General features: G+C 38.9%; 1 protein-coding gene across 2 annotated transcripts in view; it reads right to left on the bottom strand.

Moving 5' to 3' along the window:
* The window catches only part of ephb4a (eph receptor B4a), a 143,940-nt gene extending 126,452 nt beyond the window's left edge, over positions 1-17,488 (bottom strand). For both annotated transcript variants that reach the window (XM_034178520.1, XM_034178521.1), the window contains exon 1: positions 16,637-17,488. In XM_034178520.1, coding sequence (XP_034034411.1) covers positions 16,637-16,715 — 79 coding nt within the window. In that variant the 5' untranslated portion in view covers positions 16,716-17,488. The remainder of the gene's footprint in view (positions 1-16,636) is intronic.
* Positions 17,489-18,723: the final 1,235 nt, after the last annotated feature.

Raw genomic sequence — 18,723 nt, 5'->3', positions numbered from 1 at the left:
TCAGTTATCATTAAACTAATAGTGAGGTAGAGGAACATGGGAAATTGTGAGAGGCCGTTTTGTGTTGTAGTACTCCTTAAAAAAGATTCACCAAGCTGAAAAAGGGGGGAGAAAAGAGGAAAAAAAGAATGAAAAGGTATTTAATGCTTCTTAAACTGAGCTGACCCTTTCCACTTTGGAGCATGACTGTCTCTTCAAACTGTTTGCCATGTGCAGGCTATAGGAGAGCAGTTAGTGCACAGGTATATATCTCAGTTATGCAGCATGTGGCAGAGCACACTTGGTCCAGTGCGCTGCATGAAAATAATTCCCGTGAGACAAACTGAATTTGTCTGCATGCATGAAAAATAATAGGCACATACGCTTCATGTCTGCAATGAACCAAATGAACGAACTCCACATTTACTTAAAGCCGACATACCTAATACAAGATGTAGGTCAACCTGTGATGCATGGAAGAAAATCTACCACACTTGAATCAGTTCAAGCCTATTGTTGTTATGCGTTCTGAGTATCGACGTTTTAATATAGAGTCTGCTGTAGTTACAGACCCATCCGCAGACATCAAACCTTATATATATATATATATATATATATATATATATATATATATATATATATATATATATATATATATATATATATATATATATATATATATATATATATATATATATATATATATATATATATATATATATATATATATATATATATATATATATATTTCTCTCTCTTCCATATTTTACTCAATTTGAATGCAGCAGCAGAAAGTACACACAGACCTGCTTCACATGAGAATTACTGCAACATAAGGCTCAGTATGTATCAAATAAAAAATCTGACAAGCAGGCAAGATAAATGACGCCGATGAGCAGCACACACTTTATTCCTTTTCAGCTAGTTTTTGTTAAATAAAAAGCTTTGTAATCCCTCTGTTATAATCCTAGATTCAACCAAAACGTGTCACCGCATGCAAAACGTATACATTTTTCATTATGCAATGTGCAAATGTGCACAAACTTGCATCCCTCTTGCCCTCTCTGCACTTGCATTTTATATTCCGTTGACTCATGCCAGTCTTCTCATCTCTCCTTGACTTACTTCAAAGAGAACCCCCATCCCTCTAAAAGTGCCATTCTCCTTGGTTCTTATGGCTGATAGGCTGTGGCCTCATTCCCTCGCTGCTGCAGTCTGTCCCCATTGTGTCCCACTCTCACAGAGTAGCGTGTGGGTGGAGGACAGACTGGCTCTCGCGAGCGAATGCCTGGCACGGATGTATGGGCTGGGGGTGTATCCTCGCACTGAGCTCAACTATCATCCACCTGCAATTCCCAGCTACCATATGCATCCTTCACAGACAGGGAAAGGGAGAGAGCGAGAGAGACACAGATCGAGAGTACTTGTGGCACTCAGACGCCTGTTTAACTCTTGAGGAAGCTAATCATCGGATTGAGGTACTGAGGATGATGAGCTACAGGCTTCCAGAGAGGGGGGGAGGTTGCTTTAAATGCAAATCCCTTTCTTATAAAAATCGGTTCCGTTTAAAAGGATTTCTGGGAAGGGATCCACATTTCCACGGCAGGGGAGACAGTCAGCAAGAGAAAACAGCATAGCAGCAGTCAAACATCAAGGAGACAGAGGACGTGGAAAGAGTAGCAAAAGAAAAGGGTACATGTCTATGAAAGAAGGGATTGAGGCCGAAGGAAGGCCTCTTATTTTCTGAATAAAAACATCCTTTCTGTGTGTGCTGATTTAAAACCGTTTTTTTTTTTAGGCTGTAAGGCATTATCCTGCTCACCATGCTCGTGATAACACAGAGAGTGCAGGAGGTACAAACAAAAAATTCTGAAATAAAAAAAAAAAACAACTGAGAAATAGCTCAGACCTTTTTTAAGCTATAATTTTAATCTTTCTTTATACCTAAATGCATTCTACTGTCACTAGACTACACATTATGAGCCCTGAATTATTTATTTAAATTTGCATAATGAGGTCAGCTATATTGTATGTTGGCTGGCTGGCTGGCAAAGAAGAAATTATATTTTTCAGTATCAAAGATGAATTTAAGACTCAGCTTTCTCATTGATCTAAATTTGTTCCTGGACCACACGCTTATACGTCTCCTCACACTGGCCACTGCATGCATAACATCAATAAGTCACAAAGAAAACTGTTACTATCACGCCTTTCTCGAAAAGAAAGTGCGGCTTCAAAAAAATACTGTGACAACTGACCCTTTAAAAATCCACCATTAGTTAAATTAAAGCAAGGCATCACGTACGTGGAACAACTCTTGTGACATTGCTCAAAAAATAATGACAGCTACAACTGACTTTTGCTTTTAATATGAAAAGTTGGAACATTGGGAGGATAACAGATTGAGTTGACCTGTGATGCATGGAAGAAAATCTACCACACTTGAATCAGTTCAAGCCTATTGTTGTTATGCGTTCTGAGTATCGACGTTTTAATATAGAGTGTGCTGTAGTTCTTCAGAATGTCTGCATCTCTATCTGTGTCAAGCTGAATATTTTGCTGAAAAAGCACTTTAACACCAATAATGAACACATATTAAAAAGGGAATTGTGGTATTTTACAATCAAGGCTTCATTTTTAGCAGTTTCGGGGGGGGGGGGGGGGGGGGTCAACTTTTCACTCGGGACAAAAACTAAAATTAGTCTGACCATTGATTTAGAGCACAAACGCCACTAAATGGCTAAATGATGTAATGTAGAGGGCAAGCAAAAAAAACAAACAAACAAAAAAAAACAGTAAGCTGCTTCTTGTCCCATAGCCTAGCTATCCTCCCCCATGCACTGCTCTCCTTTCAGAGTAATTACGAGTTGACTGTCGATGAGGGCTGTGTCTTACAGAAAAAGCCATTTTTAATGATTTTTTTTTTTGCCTGTTCAGTAAATGGTAAATGGACTGCATTTCTGTTGAGCTTTTTCATCTGATACAGACACTTAATAATGATTCCTGACTCTCACACATACACACAAACTGATGTCAGTATGCTGCCATGCAAGGTGCTCAGCTGGACATCAGGAGCAATTGGAAACTAAGTGCCTTGCCCAAGGGCCCTTAGTGATTTTCTAGTCTGGCAGAGATTTGAAGTGAGGATCCTTTGGTCACCAGACATCACCAATATGAAGCAACAAGGTTTCTGCACATTTTATCACTGCTGTTTCCTATCAGACATGAAATAAAGTGTCATCACATCACCATCATCTTTTAACATTCAGTTTCATTCATGGTTGTAGCAGCTATTGAGCTGTGCCTTTCTGTGTCATCAACTGGGGATGGCTATGGAGAACTCATATTACAATTTTGAATCAGAAAAGGTTGGAATGGTATGAAAAATGTAAATTAAAAACCAACCAAACAAAAAAAAACAAAAAAAAAAACAGTGATTCTAACATTTACATCGACTTCTGTTTCATAGCAAATAGTGTAAACTGAACATATTTCATGTTTTGTGTGTTCAGCTTCATTTCATTTGTTAACAGTTGAATTGTTTTCTGGCACTTCAATTAACATGGGAGATGTCCTTTAACTGGTTAAAATAATGTCAACTGGGGGGAATATGTTACAGGCCTAAAATGCAGGAATGGATGTGTATTAAATGAAATGAAGTTATCTAGAAAAAAACTAAAATATCTTGGGTTCATACAGTCTGCAGTGAAAAAAGTAAAGTAAGTCTCAGAATCACTGCAGGGTTTTTATTTGGATTTTTCATACTGTAGAAGCTTTTTTTCTGATTTGCGGCAGTAAGCTGAAACTGGTACCTGAAAGGTCAGAACTAAAACACCAATAAGCGTCTTGTCAAACTGTTGCTTTTGATATACTGCCTATGTGACAAACAAACAATGAAAAAAATACCCGCCTATGTCCGAGTAGTCATGTACGTTACTTTACTCTAGTAATCTAATTTACACTTCATGTCGTTCACAAGTGATCAGCAAAGCTGCCTTGTGATTTCTGTGACTGTGTTGTTGTGCATCCAGTGTTGCACATAACTGTGTGATTACGTCTGAGTGCTTAAGACATTCCAAAGTGTGGGCTCATTTTAAGCAGAAGCAGGAAAATGAACACTCAGCTGCAACTTCAGGAGTGCAGTGTGTCTGATTGTCCAGGCAGCACTCATGTTTAAAAAAGCTGCCACTCCAAAACTGATGCAATTAGCCAAAATGAAAACTCCTCCTCCCTGCTTCAGGGTAACAATTAAATGAAAATCATTTTTGGCCAAGTGCAGCACAACCACAATGTGCTTCTTCTTCTTCTTCTTCCTTTGGCTGTTCCTGTTTGGGGTCATGGCAGCAGATCATCTGTTTCAGTCCCACCTTCACATCTTCTTTTTCACAATAACTGTCCTGTGCATGTCTTCACTTTCTATAATCTATCAATTTTGCATATCATATTATCATTAATAATAAGACTATTCATATTAATAATAATAAGCATTCTATTACTTTAAAGAAAATAATATTTAATAACAGTTATTACTATTATTATTGCCTTACCATTTTTACTATTTAAAATAAAGTAATGCAGTTTGAACCATGTTGTCTTTGAACACAACAGTTTCATCATTCATTGGGTAGGGAAGGGATAAACCAAAAAGTATCCACAAAGTGATCAGAAAGTCAAGTAGAAAAGGAAGCACCTCAATGGTGGAAACATCTATCATAAGCCAAGATCAAATGCAGTGTTTCCACCATTGTGAGTAGGATCCTGTATAAACTGTTCTAACCAAAATATGTACAACATGGCCAAAAAAGATTTGGATAAACTACATTCAGCAGACAACAATAATAAAATTAAGTCACGTCAAGTCAAGTCTGGGAGCATGTGCTGGTGCTGCACTTTGCCGCATCCATGACGACAAGGAACCACTTTATGTCCTGGATGACAATCACCCAGGCAGACAGACAGCCCATTTCCACATCTCTAAAAAAGCCATCTATCTGCCACAGAAAAACTGCAACGTGGGTGTCTCCTTGCCCATCTCCAGCCACTGGGGTCCTCAACACTCAGGCACCTGAGTGCTGGACCATGCACAGAGAAATGCACCACATGGCCAAAATGTCAAAGCTGACGCTACATCACAATGTAAGTAATACTCCTCATCTAAAGGTCTCTAAGTAACTGCTCATTTGATACAAATTCATTCCAGTGGTAATCAAAGACTAGACAGGTAACACCAGAACCCCAAAGCTTTATCAGTAATAAAATCAGAATTACAGATACGTGTTTATCAAACACACAACTAAAATGTTCAGGAAGAACCCATACACATAAAACAGTTATTATCCAGACATCATGAAGAAAATAAAAGATTTTCAATTGTACTCTTGTGTGTGTATGTGTGATCCTGTTCCTCCGCTCACCATAACAATATGTGAAGGTGGAAGCATTTCAGGCACATGTTCCAGCCAAAAGTCTGATCCATTTAGAATCAGAAAGTACACAGGCTAAATCAAAGCTAGTTTTTTTCAGGATGAACTACATTTTCAAGCTACAAGTGAATAAGAAGAGAAATACAGGAAGACTAGTCTATCCCGTGTCTCAACCTAGCTCGTGTACCAGCACATATTCTTCCGCATCCTTTATCACCCAATGTGTTTAAAACGCTTCATTTCACAAGTAACTGAAAAAAGAATCTGTATTGATATATTCAGTACCAATATCCATCCTACCACCATCTGAATTTTGATGTGAAAGTTCCTCTTTTGAAGCCATTTCTGCTTGACTTTAGCAGCACTCTACTAATAACACCAGTTCCAGGAAACCCTGCTGCTACTTATTCTAATGTGAAGTCAGTGGGCCTTTAACTGACTACCACATACTGTAAATTGTTAGGAAATAGCTATTACTATGATAGATACTATTGACTCTGTTCTTTGACGATAACTTTGAATCAAAGGTCAAGATGTTTTTCCTCTTTTCTTCTTGTATACTCATCTCCTTCATGGCATGAAGATTCTTATGGAGGTGTGGAGGATGTGTGCATGACCTCTGTGTTTAAATCTTTCATATCACTCAGCTGTGTGTGCCATTTTTCAAGTGCAGGGAGAGTGAATGTGATTCAATGGTATATGCATCAATCCCTGTAATCAACTTGTAATTCAAAGTAATTAGCCAATCAAGAGGAAAAATGACATGCATTATATGCAAGTTGTGTAATGCATGAAGGGAAGCAAAATGCCCTTTTGATGGAAAGGCAGCATTACTGATTCACTGCCCTCTCATCAGTTCATTACAGAAAGGATGAACCAGACTCTGACAGAGGAACATAGCATCCCCTCAAGACCAAAAGCAGACATCTTGTTGAGAAAATATACCATTCAAAATATTTAGAGGAACAATGTATACCCCTAATAATACTGAGCAGCGTATTTGGCCACCACGGGGGTGGTTTCGGTGCAAAAGGTTCCCAGTCCAAACCCCTACCCATGTCTCCATATAATGTGGAGTTAGATCAGGAAGGGCATCCGGCGTAAAACCTGTGCCAAATCAAAATGCAAAAATGTGGTGCCCTGAGTGACAAACAAGGGAGCAGCCAAAGGGTGCCCCCAAGTGCAAAACAAGGGAGCAGCCACAGGGTGCCCCCGAGTGCAAAACAAGGGAGCAGCCGAAGGGACTTACTTTAAAGTCCTTAATGATTCTCTCATCCCACAGCAGCTGGGCATACTGTAGCTTCACTTTGATGGGATTACTTATCACAGATTATTACAAAACCGTGATCACTGTATTTCAGCTGAACACTGCATTTGAGCTAATAACCACTTTCTGGCTCCAAGAAAACTCTGAATGACTTGTTGTACATAGGAAAAACCTCAGCTTTCTCTTAAAATACAAAGTCAACTTATTTTCTCCACAAGGAATGTGGCTCAGATTTGCTTGAGTAATTTTATTTCTTCTCGTAACAGCCATATGGGTCCAAACCAAGATCAAACACCAGAGCTCAATTTGTATCAGCATTCCAGTGGCCACATAGAGACCAGTCACAGCTCAGTATTCCTCAGACCAGTTGATAGATTTGTTTCTGTACCACAGAATGTATGAAGTCATGCATATACATGTTGTTCCTGTTTACAACACTTATTGCCTGGAATGACCATTTTGGGGGGAAATAGTTTATCGTTTAAGTGTTTATTGTTTTTATGGAATGTGTATCCATTTTACATACACACACAAAAAAAACACTATGTAGCAACAGTACACAACAGGCGTACAATGGGTGACTTAGCTGTTACTTCAAACCCTTGTTAAAGTGTTTGAGTTTAATTTAAAATTTCAGTACAGTTAGTCAAGCACAAATGGAATAATCATTGATTTTTTAAAAAACAAAAAATCAAGGATGCCTTACAGGAAGACAGTTACACCAAGAAGTATTAGGTGATCCAACCTAAAAACAAAGTTTTTGAATGTGTGCAGCCCACGCTGCTTTTTTTTTTTTACTATGATTTGGAGTTGCGGTGTCGTTCCCAGCATCCCTCCTGCAGACTGGGAAAGCCACCACGGGATCTATTACATCGCTACCAAATGTAGGACAGAGTGTATGTGTACCAGAGCTGTGTTTGCTTTAATATTATTACTATCATTATTGTTGATTTTCTATGAGGATTTTCTTAAAAATGAGACCTGAAAGTTCAGCTACAATTTGCCAGAAGGTGCATCTAAGATGAAAGCCTAGATTTGATGTTTTGGTGAAAGAATTAAGTACTTTATTTTTTTATAGACTTTTATAGACTTATTTTTATAGACTTAAAGAAAAAATACAGCACTCTCTGTCTGTCTGTCTCTCTCTGCCTCTCTTTTTCTTTCTCTCCTGCTGTTTTTGTGCTGCGCAAACTTTGAACTTTTTGGTAACACGAAGCCTTTCAACTGTAAAATAAATGTATCATCACCAAAGCTCACATGCAGGATTTTAATGGAGACTTTTTTTCCTTTCAGCGGACAGAATCTCTGTTCGGCTCCTCTTTGGCTGCACAATGAGCTGGCTTTTCATAGCGTTTGACAGCCTCGGGCAGTAAACAAAGCAGAGAGCAAGCAACAGCATTTGAGAGGATTCATAGTGGCTCTTCTCCGGTATCGGAAAATGTCGCGGGTTGGATCGGTATTTTCCGATACGTGAATTACGTCTGTATCGGAACCTGATACCGATCCGAGATCCGATCCGTCCCATCCCCATTATGAATCCCTTATTTAAATACTCAGGAATAAGACTGTCTTGACTCTTGTAGAGAAGACAAGAGTCTACAAGAGTCAAGACAGAAGTCAGACCACCAGAGCAAGAATTTTAGCTGAGGAAGCTTCTGCGATTTGAAGCGAAACGTCCTCGCGTCAAGCAACCCAGTCCATTCAAAGATTCAAGCTTCTCTACTATGGAAACCACCTGGACAACTGAGAGCCTACACAGAGACATCTTGCTATGTTAAAGATTGCCCAACAGATGTCGCCACATTTAATTGCATCAAATGCTTCGAAACACTGAACATTGCAACAGAGTTGCTTCATATTGAGTCAGTGATTCAAAACACTTCGGTTTCTCCGTCATTAATAATTAATAATAAAATACATCAGCGACCACTAATTATTTCCCCTGTACATGGATAGTCTTGGAATCATGAATATTTTGATGCTGTGTTGCTAAGTGGAACATTAAATAACGTGTGGCTGTTTTTCTGTCAGTGTTCCTGGCATCCAAATCACCAGTTTCGTCCCCTTCTATTGTCTTTCTACAGATTTTGACTCATTTTGTTTGCTTGCGGTTTGGTGCCATTACAAAGCAAGTTTTTTTTTTTTTGACTGCTTTACAGCAATTTGCGCCCATTTACTGTAGTACTGTAAAAGCATACATCTAACGTGCACCTTCAAAACAGACTGACCCACATCGCAAAACACGCAACATACTTTGGTAGAAATTTAAAAATGCGTAAATACGCAAAATGCACACGCCTGACTATATGACCCCTTTATAAACATCTTATTTGAGCAACTGTCATATTTAACCTGGACAATTTTCATTCTCAAATCTGCCCCTTTAAAGTTAAAATCTGGATGAAAATCTTCATGAATCAAAGAGTTGGACATAGATTTAAATCTCTGACAAATCTGTGGCAGTGTTTAATTGACATTTGTTAAGGATTAAAGGAGTGTTCACATGGTCCCAAAGTGCATTGGTTCACACAACACAATCATATCTTAATGGTTTCCACGACTGTTCAGTTATATGTGTGTGTGAAAAATGGCTTTATAGCCAGATGTAACTATAAGAAAAAGAAATTAACAGATGTTTTGACTCGTGTGGAGCTCACTGCAACAGAAAAAACAAAAACAAAAACACAACATTAAATGTCACACAGACCACCTCTGTCTCCGGCTCTGATCATCACAGCCTCAGCACTGCAGAGTTGATCAGAGGGGCAGATGCACTGGCACCATTAAAAAATATTCTGGCCTGGCAGAGGTTCTTGTTGGCTTGATTTATAATGGTGTTGACTATCTTGTACAATCCATATAGTAGCACATATCACACCACTGACAATGACACCAGTGTATACACAACAGCCAGTGTGAAATTACTGCAGATCTAGCCAAATATTTAAACCTCTTCACTTTTGACCTGCTGTGTCACAGCCTACATATGGAATCAACCCAAAAAAAAGAAGAAAGCAAGAATAAGCAAAGCAAAACATGCAAAAGGCCACTCCAGTACACTATCTCAAGACTCTTTATTTTTCTTCATGGTATTATAGAACAGTCTCACTAACGTCAAACTCCACCCAATTTTCAGTGCACTCTGCAAACATTGAAACTTACCCATTTAATGTCACATGGTGTGATCAAATTATTTGCCTTCTAGTTAATTCTCTCACTTACTGACACTGCAATAAGAAAACAGTTCAGACACCATTTGTATGAATAATTTTCAGATTTTTGAGGATTATGGTGATAATGCCCAGCTACACACATCTGTAAAGCCAACCACTTATTAACAGTCATGTTTTTTAATGAGGTGGAAAGTAACATAATGACACTGTCCCTTGTTTGGCCCTCATTAATTCACAAAGATGATCCAGAATCATCTGTGAATGTCAAGTGTCCTCACAGAAATCATCACAGATTTTAACTCAGGTTAACTAGAATGAATAATGAAACACTGAAGCAAAACAGCTGCATGTATCTAAATGGTGGAACAACGCTGTCAGCCATGTCTAAGAGACATGATCACACCAGCCCACAGAAATACCATCAACCCTGTGCGCACTTAATGTTTTACTATTGATTTTAGGGTAAACCGTAGCCCCCCCCCCCCCCCACCCCCACCACCGAACACCACCACCAGGACTCAGCGTCGGAAGCTTTTATTGACTTGATGATTAAACTAACAGTAATAAGGTCCAATGTCAGAAAGACAAAAATAATACATGTGTAATTTTTTGATAACACCATTCTGAAATCAACTTAGACCTAATGCCAATATCAAAGCACTACATGATTTTTCTCCCAGCATTCTTTCTGCAGTATCTAGCCAAGACTAGATACAACAGTCTAGACTATCTAGACATCCTACTAATCAGTGTTTCCAGAATTAAATTGAAAAAGTAATCCAATTACTGATTACTTGTTATTCCTTGAAAAAGTAACTTAGCTACTTTACTGATTATACAATTTTAAAAGTAACTAAGTTAGATTACTAGTTGCTTTATTAGTTACTTTCAGCAGCTGCCAACAACAACAAACCCGATGCCACCTCAACATGAAAATGATAACCAGTTTGGCCAATACTCACTTCATTGGAAGTGCATTTGTAAAAGTAACATAAACAATGTATGTCCTGACATTTTAAGTTGAACGTAAATACTGTTTCCTGAAAAACAAAGGTTTTTGTGAAACATGAAAAAGTCAGTCTTTCTTGACTTCAACGAACATAAAAACTTGTTTTATAAAAAAATAAAATGAAGACTGTTTCTTGACCTCATATTTAACTGTTGACAGCACTGTAATGGTAAAACATCCAATTTATAATCTACATTGTTTATAAATGTAACAATTAAATTCTTTCTTCCATTTTTCTAACATTTAAATTCTTTCTAAACATTTTATTATTATTATTATTATTATTATTATAAGTAGTAGTAGATGTAGTAGAAGTAGTATGAAAAAAATGTCTTCAAAAGTGGACCTTTAATCTAGGGTGTTGCGGGGAGCTGCATCCCCCCACACCCCCTATCCATCTGGATTCGGCCCTGGTTTGCAGTCTGAGCAAGAAGAATGAATAAAGTGTATTTATGCAGAAAGGATGACCAGATGACCAGATTGACAGGTAAAAAAAGTCTTTTTTTTTTTTTTTTTACATAGAAAGAGACTATAGGCGCATTTGGGTGAAAAAAGAGCATTAGTATTTGTTGTTAACACATTGAGGGTCTTCAGATGGTAATTTTAATCTGATTATTGATTTGAAAATATTAACCTGTTAGATTACTCGTTACTGAAAAAAGTGGTCAGATTAGAGTAATGGATTACCGGCATCTCTGCTACTAATAACATTGTATTTACCTCATCATAAACAATAGTTTTGTCCAATGAACCAAGATTTCCATCCAGCTACATGTAATTATCATTTCCTGTTTATACCTGCAGAGTCTGTGTGTGCAGATAGGCGGTTACCCGCATATCTCAATTTTGGGGCCAATATAGGTTCAGAAAAAGATCAAGGTTACAGTTATAGCCAACGTAAATTTAGTAGCAGCTGATGTCAGCTCAGCAGTAGCTCCATCCGCCAGTATAAAAAAAAAAATAGTAATTTGTCTGGCAGCTGCAAGTTTCTGAAGAATAACCTGTACCTCTAAAATCAAAAAACGGACAATAGAATCTGACCAGCAGGCTTGTGGTATCGAAATGAGTCTCTAAAACTCTTTTATCAATCAATCAATTTTTTTTATATAGCGCCAAATCACAACAAACAGTTGCCCCAAGGGGCTTCACACTGCAAGGCAAGGCCACACAACAATTATGCAAAACCCCAACGGTCAAAACGACCCCCTGTGAGCAAGCACTTGGCTACAGTGGGAAGGAAAAACTCCCTCCTAACAGGAAGAAACCTCCAGCAGAACCAGGCTCAGGGAGGGGCAGTCCTCTGCTGGGACTGGTTGGGGCTGAGGGAGAGAACCAGGAAAAAGACATGCTGTGGAGGGGAGCAGAGATCGATCACTAATGATTAAATGCAGAGTGGTGCATACAGAGCAAAAACAGAAAGAAACAGTGCATCATGGGAACCCCCCAGCAGTCTACGTCTATAGCAGCATAACTAAGGGATGGTTCAGGGTCACCTGATCCAGCCCTAACTATAAGCTTTAGCAAAAAGGAAAGTTTTAAGCCTAATCTTAAAAGTAGAGAGGGTGTCTGTCTCCCTGATCTGAATTGGGAGCTGGTTCCACAGGAGAGGAGCCTGAAAGCTGAAGGCTCTGCCTCCCATTCTATTGTGCTTTCCTGTTTTTAAAATCATTGTTTTAAATGTACCTTCTCTGTGTTTTATGTATTTTACTTGTTTGCTTTTTGAAGCACTTTATAATGTCTTATTTGTGAAAGGTGCTACGGAAATAAAATTTTCATACTTACTTATTTAGGGTTTAATTTTTGAGAAACATAAAAAACTTGGAAGTTTGAAAAACCACTTTTTTTGCACAGTTGCAGGAGTCTTGTACCGTAGCACACTTCTGATGTGGTCCAGGTTTAAAATGGGAATATTTCTGATTTGCAAACTGCACGGAACACATGCACAACCTGAAATGCTACAAAATGTACTTCTAGGTGATATGAGAAAAACATGCAGTGTGCAATATCACTGTTCAATATTGCAATAGCGACATGACTTAAGGTAAATGAGAAAACATAGACGAACCAACAACACCATTTCTGGATCTCCCATTTCTCGTGACGGACCACAGTTTGACCAAAAAAACAAATGTTGAAATCCTTCTACCACCTTCCCAGTGTCAGCATTTCAGAGTAAATATTTTTTTTTTTTTAATCACTGTTCCTTAGGCAGTCATTTGCAATGTGATTATTTCATATGCTCATATTGTGAAACTTCTAGGTGCAGACATTAGCAGAGATCAAAAAATCTGAAATGTCTGGCTCTCAGGCACCCATGAAGGGTCAAGTGTAGCGCAATCTCGGAGTACTTAAACACAGAACATGAATCCATGTACTGTGTTTATGTGCTGCGTGTGCCCTCTTGCCTTTGTGTGTTGGTTGAAGTTCAGTAATATAGTGTGTGAAATCCAAACAAAAGGTGTATGGTTCAAGTTTAACATGATGTTTGTTTGTTTTTAAGTGTGGTGGGTCTTTTAGTTAGCAGTGACTACAGGTAAGAAGAAAGAATGCCTCTGACTGCCTGATCACAGTCACATGAAAACCCTGGAACATTACTTTTCATTGATTTTTTTATAGATAGGGCAGTTCTGTTAACTCCAACCCACAAAACTTGAAATTCTTCCCCTGTGTATGCAAACGTTTATTGTAGCTTTCTACGGTGGGGCCAAAAAGTATTTAGTCAGTCCCTGATTGTGCAAGTTCTCCTACTTAGAAAGATGAGAGATTTCTGTAATTTTCAACATAGGTACACTTCAACTGTGAGAGACAAAATGAGAAAAAAAAAATCTAGGAAATCACATTGTAGGATTTTTAAAGAATTTATTTGTAAATTATGGTGGAAAATAAGTACTTGGTCAATAACAAAAATTCAACTCAATACTTTGTAACATAATCTTTGTTGGCAATGACAGAGATCAAACGTTTCCTGTAAGTCTTCAGCAGGTTTGCACACACTGTAGCTGGTATTTTGGCCCATTCCTCCATGCAGATCTCCTCTAGAGCAGTGATGTTTTGGGGCTGTTGCTGGTCAACATGGACTTTCAACTCCCTCAACAAATTTTCTATGGGGTTGAGGTCTGGAGACTGGCTAGGCCACTCCAGGACCTTGAAATGCTTTTTACGGAGCCACTCCTTTGTTGCCTGAGCGGTGTGTTTGGAATCACTGTCATGCTGGAAGACCTAGCCACGTTGCATCTTCAATGCTCTCACTGATGGAAGGAGGTTTTGGCTTAAAATCTCACAATACATGGCCACGTTCATTCTTCCCTTAACACAGATCAGTCGTCCTGCCCCGTTGCAGAAAAACAGCCCCAAAGCATGTTTCCGCCCCCATGCTTCACAGTAGATATGGTGTTCTTGGAATACAGCTCAGCATTCTTCTTCCTCCAAACACAACAAGTTGAGTTTTTACCAAAATGTTCTATTTTGGTTTCATCTGACCACATGATATTCTCCCAATCCTCTTCTCGATCATGAATATGCTCTCTGGCAAACTTCAGACAGGCCTGGACATGTACTGGCTTAAGCAGGGAGACACGCCTGGCAGTGCAGGATTTTCTCTGCGTAGTGTGTAGTAGAGCCTGACTGATATATCGGCCGGCCGATATTATCGGCCGATATAAGCCCTTTTCAAAGTACTCACTATCGGCTGAAATTTTGCCGATAGGACACCGATAATTTCTCATAAACAGAACAGTTATTGAAATGTTTGTGTTGGCAATGTAAAATGTCCTTGCACCGTTTGTCCAGTAGATGGAACTCTGACTCCATTCAAATGAGAGCTGCTTACACCCCTGCTTAAATGCGTTCATCACCGACCCCAGTAGTTCGCCATCACACTGCACTGATCGGCTGACAAAAGCATACAAGTACGTTTATAAGGATGTTGTTTGTAATAACTTTGCGATTACTTTCCCCCCACATTTCTCCCGTTTCAGTTCAACTCAGTTTGATTAACTCAGTTTATGTAGTAAGATCAGATGTATTTCACAACTCTTTTTAAGGATATGTATTTGCTAATTTCACAAAGGTTTAATTCTTGATTGCATTTTTTGAACTTGAAAATTCTTCTCTGTTATAAAAGTTAATCAATATGAGGACAAAGCTTCAGCTTTTAGCTCATTCCTTTTTTGTTAACAGTCCAAAAAAGAACATTTTATTGATTAAAAATAATAATAATAATAATATCGGCTGATTTATCGGCTATTGGCAAATCAGCTGACTTGTCGATTATCGGCATTTTTTTTCATCCAAATATCGTTATCAGCATCAGCCTCAAAAAATCCATATCGGTCGGGCTCTAGTGTGTAGCCTTTGTTACTTTGGTCCCAGCTCTCTGCAGGTCATTCATCAGGTCCCTCCATGTAGTTCTGGGATTTTTGTTCACCATTCTCATGATTATTTTGACCCCACGGGATGAGATCTTGCGTGGAGACCCAGATCAAGGGAGATTATCAATGGTCTTGTATGTCTTCCATTTTCTTACAATTGCTCCCACAGTTGATTTATTCACACCAACCTGCTTGACTATTGTAGATTCACTCTTCCCAGCCTGGTGCACATCTATAATTTTCTTCCTGGTGTCCTTCGACAGCTCTTTGGTCTTGGCCATGGTTGAGTTTGGAGTCTGACTGTTTGAGGCTGTGGACAGGTGTCTTTTATACAGATAACGAGTTCCAACAGGTGCCATTAATACCGGTAACAGGCGGAGGACAGAAGAGCTTCTTAAAGAAGTTACAGGTCTGTGAGAGCCAGAAATCTTGCTTCTTTGTTGTTGACCAAATACTTATTATCCACCATAATTTACAAATAAATTCTTCAAAAATCCTACAATGTGATTTTCTGGATTTTGTTTTTTTCTTATTTTGTCTCTCATAATTGAAGTGTACCTATGTGGAAAATTACAGACCTCTCTCATCTTTCTAAGTAGGAGAACTTGCACAATCCGGGACTGACTAAATACTTTTTGGCCCCACTGTATGCTTCTACTACTTCTCGTACCGTACCTGTAGAAATCATGTTTTCTGATATATCTTCTGTACCTGTGGACACGCTGTTTTTTGCTTGTTCACTCGTTTTGTAAGGCCCTTTCCACAACAGGGTGGTGCATATTTTAGACTGGTAAACGTTCAGGTAAAGTGTTAGGGTAGATGAACCACTGTGTGCTAGAAGTTCTGCAACCATTTGGTGGAGCAGCTTGTACGCAATGTGCTCTGGTGCCGGACTACTAACTTAGCAAGTGCCAAATCTGCCTGGCTCTTTCTTGCAGCATTTAACAGATTTCTAGCTGGTACATTTGCACTTAAACTACTTGGCTCCTGGATGTTCCTGGCATGATTGTATGGCATGTTTTAAGATTATTTCGCGGCTTTTCTCAAGTTTCTTTTGGTTATAATAGACACGAACAACAAACTGGCCTGGAGTTTGTTTTCATTAATATTCGCATTATTTTACTGACTAATCTAGTCTGTAAAATGTCAAATAAGCAAATACAATTTCTGGATCCGGATCCCAAGTCTACAGCTTCAAAAATAAAAACCAAGATGCAAAGACTTGCCATAAATACAGACTTCGGAGCAAGCCATGTATTTAATAACTTGTCAAATTTGCATTGCATTGACGGTTAAAATCGATTTATCAATTTATCGAATCATGGGTTTAGCAACTACAAGCAGACCAGTGACTCAGATCTGCAAACAGAGAAAACAAGTCTAGGTTGCAATGCGAAAGAAGCCTCCAGTCTCACCTTCCTCTGCAGAAACCCGAAGAATCCAGACCAGGAAGACGCATCCCAGCAGGACAACACTTGTGCACGTCAGCTCCATAATATCAAATGATGCACTGAGTGGTTTCTTTCGAATGGACAGAAAAATCAAAGAGCGCCTCAGCTGTTGCAGACAACGATCGAACACCGCATTTAAAGTGGACTTGAGTCCGGAGAGCTTCACACTGTGGTCAAAACACTGCGGTAGAAAAACGCATTTGAACACTCGGCTGTGACGTCACAGCAGGTCTAATAACAGGATAAAGCGCCTTGAAACTTCTCCAACTTTGTGCGGCGAGGAAGGTGTGGACAGAGAACGTGCAGCGGTTTAACTCCTCGCTCCCTCGGCGTGTCAGCACAAACGGTACATGGTTAAAACTTGTATCCTCGGCTTTAAAAAGCTCTTTGTGCTCCGGAACACTTCTCTCGAATTTTGGTCCGGTGCTCGTGCAGGCGGACTTGGCAAACAGGACTCCTCGCCGCAGGCGCAATCCTCATTATCAGTCACTTTATCCCTTCTTCCACATCTTCATCAGGAGGAGGAGGGGGAAAAAAAAAAAAGAACACGATCCGTAAAAGTACAATCTGTTAGCTACCTTCTTCTATATGCTGCTCGCGCCAGGCTATCTGGGTGAAAAAGGTAATCCACGAGCGCTGCAGCAGGTTTAGCCTGGCCTGATTTAACAGGCAAAATTACACTGAGGTGGCGGTAAAAAAAAAAAAAAAAAATGCCGTAGTTTTGTTGTTAGGTCCACAGTGAGGAAAACACAGCGAACAGAAAAAAGTTGTGCGGTGAAGCAGCTGACGAGACTGCGTACAGAGCACTGGTCACCGAGGAGTTCCACACCGCAACAAACCTGGAGCCGAATGGCATCAAACTCCGCCCACTGCCGTTTCCATAGAGACAAGAGTCAGAACGTCCGAGATAAGAATTCAAAATAAAAAACAAATTTCTTTTCTCTTCATTTCTTTTCTATTCATTTCTTTTATGTTCATTTCTTTCTTTCTTTCTTTTTCACAAGATTATAAGACTTCAAAATAAAAACCGAATTTCCTTTCTGTTCATTTCTTTTCTGTTCATTTCTTTCTTTCTTTCTTTCTGTGTTCTTTTTCACAAAATTATATTGTAAATGTCAGACAACAATTACAATAAAAAGAAAACAAATGGGAATTACACATGAAATAAAATTAAAAACAGGTCAAAATAGCTTTTTCTTTCTCACTCACCTACTGACTTATTACAACTTTATTTGACACAAAAATTCTGTTTCAAATGTCAGACAATAATTAGACTTTAAAGGAAAACAAATGCCAATTACATTAATGATAAACATATGGTGCATACAATTTCAGAGAAACGAACAATAAATAAATAAAATTACATTTAAAACAGAGAGCAAAATAGCTTTATTTTATTTTATTTTTGGTTCTTCCAGCTATATTCAGCACAACATTTATTATATATACGAAATAGCAAGAATGAAAAATAAAACTAAAGAGATTTACAAAAAAAACACCAAAATTATGTAAACCTTTATAGGAAAAATATAACCTTAAGAGATATTAAAATAAAAACATTGTAATTTGACAGAAAATGTTGGAAGGCAGCATGGTGGCTTAGTGGTTAGCACTGTTGCCTCACCGCAAGAAGGTCATGGGATTGATTCCCAACTGTGGCCTTTCTGTGTGGAGTTTGCATGTTTTCCCCATGTTTGTGTGGGTTCTCTCCCGGTGCTATGGCTTCCTCCCATATGCAAAGACATGCAGGTCACGTGGATTGGAAACTTTAAATTGTAGGTGTGTCTGCAGGTGTGAATATGTTTGCTTGTTTGTCTATATGTGGCCCTGGGACAAACTGGTGTCCTGTCCAGGGTGTACCTCGCCTCACGCCCTATGACTGTTGGGATAGACTACAGCTCCCCCCTGACCCTTACTTGGAAGACAAGTGAGTGAGAGGAGAGTTTAAAACTTTGTGTATTTTTATTTTGTGTGTGTGTGTGTGTGTGTGTGTGTGTGTGTGTGTGTGTGTGTGTGTGTGTGTGTGTGTGTGTGTGTGTGTGTGTGTGTGT

The sequence above is a fragment of the Thalassophryne amazonica genome, chromosome 9, assembly GCF_902500255.1.
Source record: "Thalassophryne amazonica chromosome 9, fThaAma1.1, whole genome shotgun sequence".
Lineage (NCBI taxonomy): Eukaryota > Metazoa > Chordata > Actinopteri > Batrachoidiformes > Batrachoididae > Thalassophryne > Thalassophryne amazonica.
This window is presented reverse-complemented; position numbering and strand designations above follow the sequence as displayed.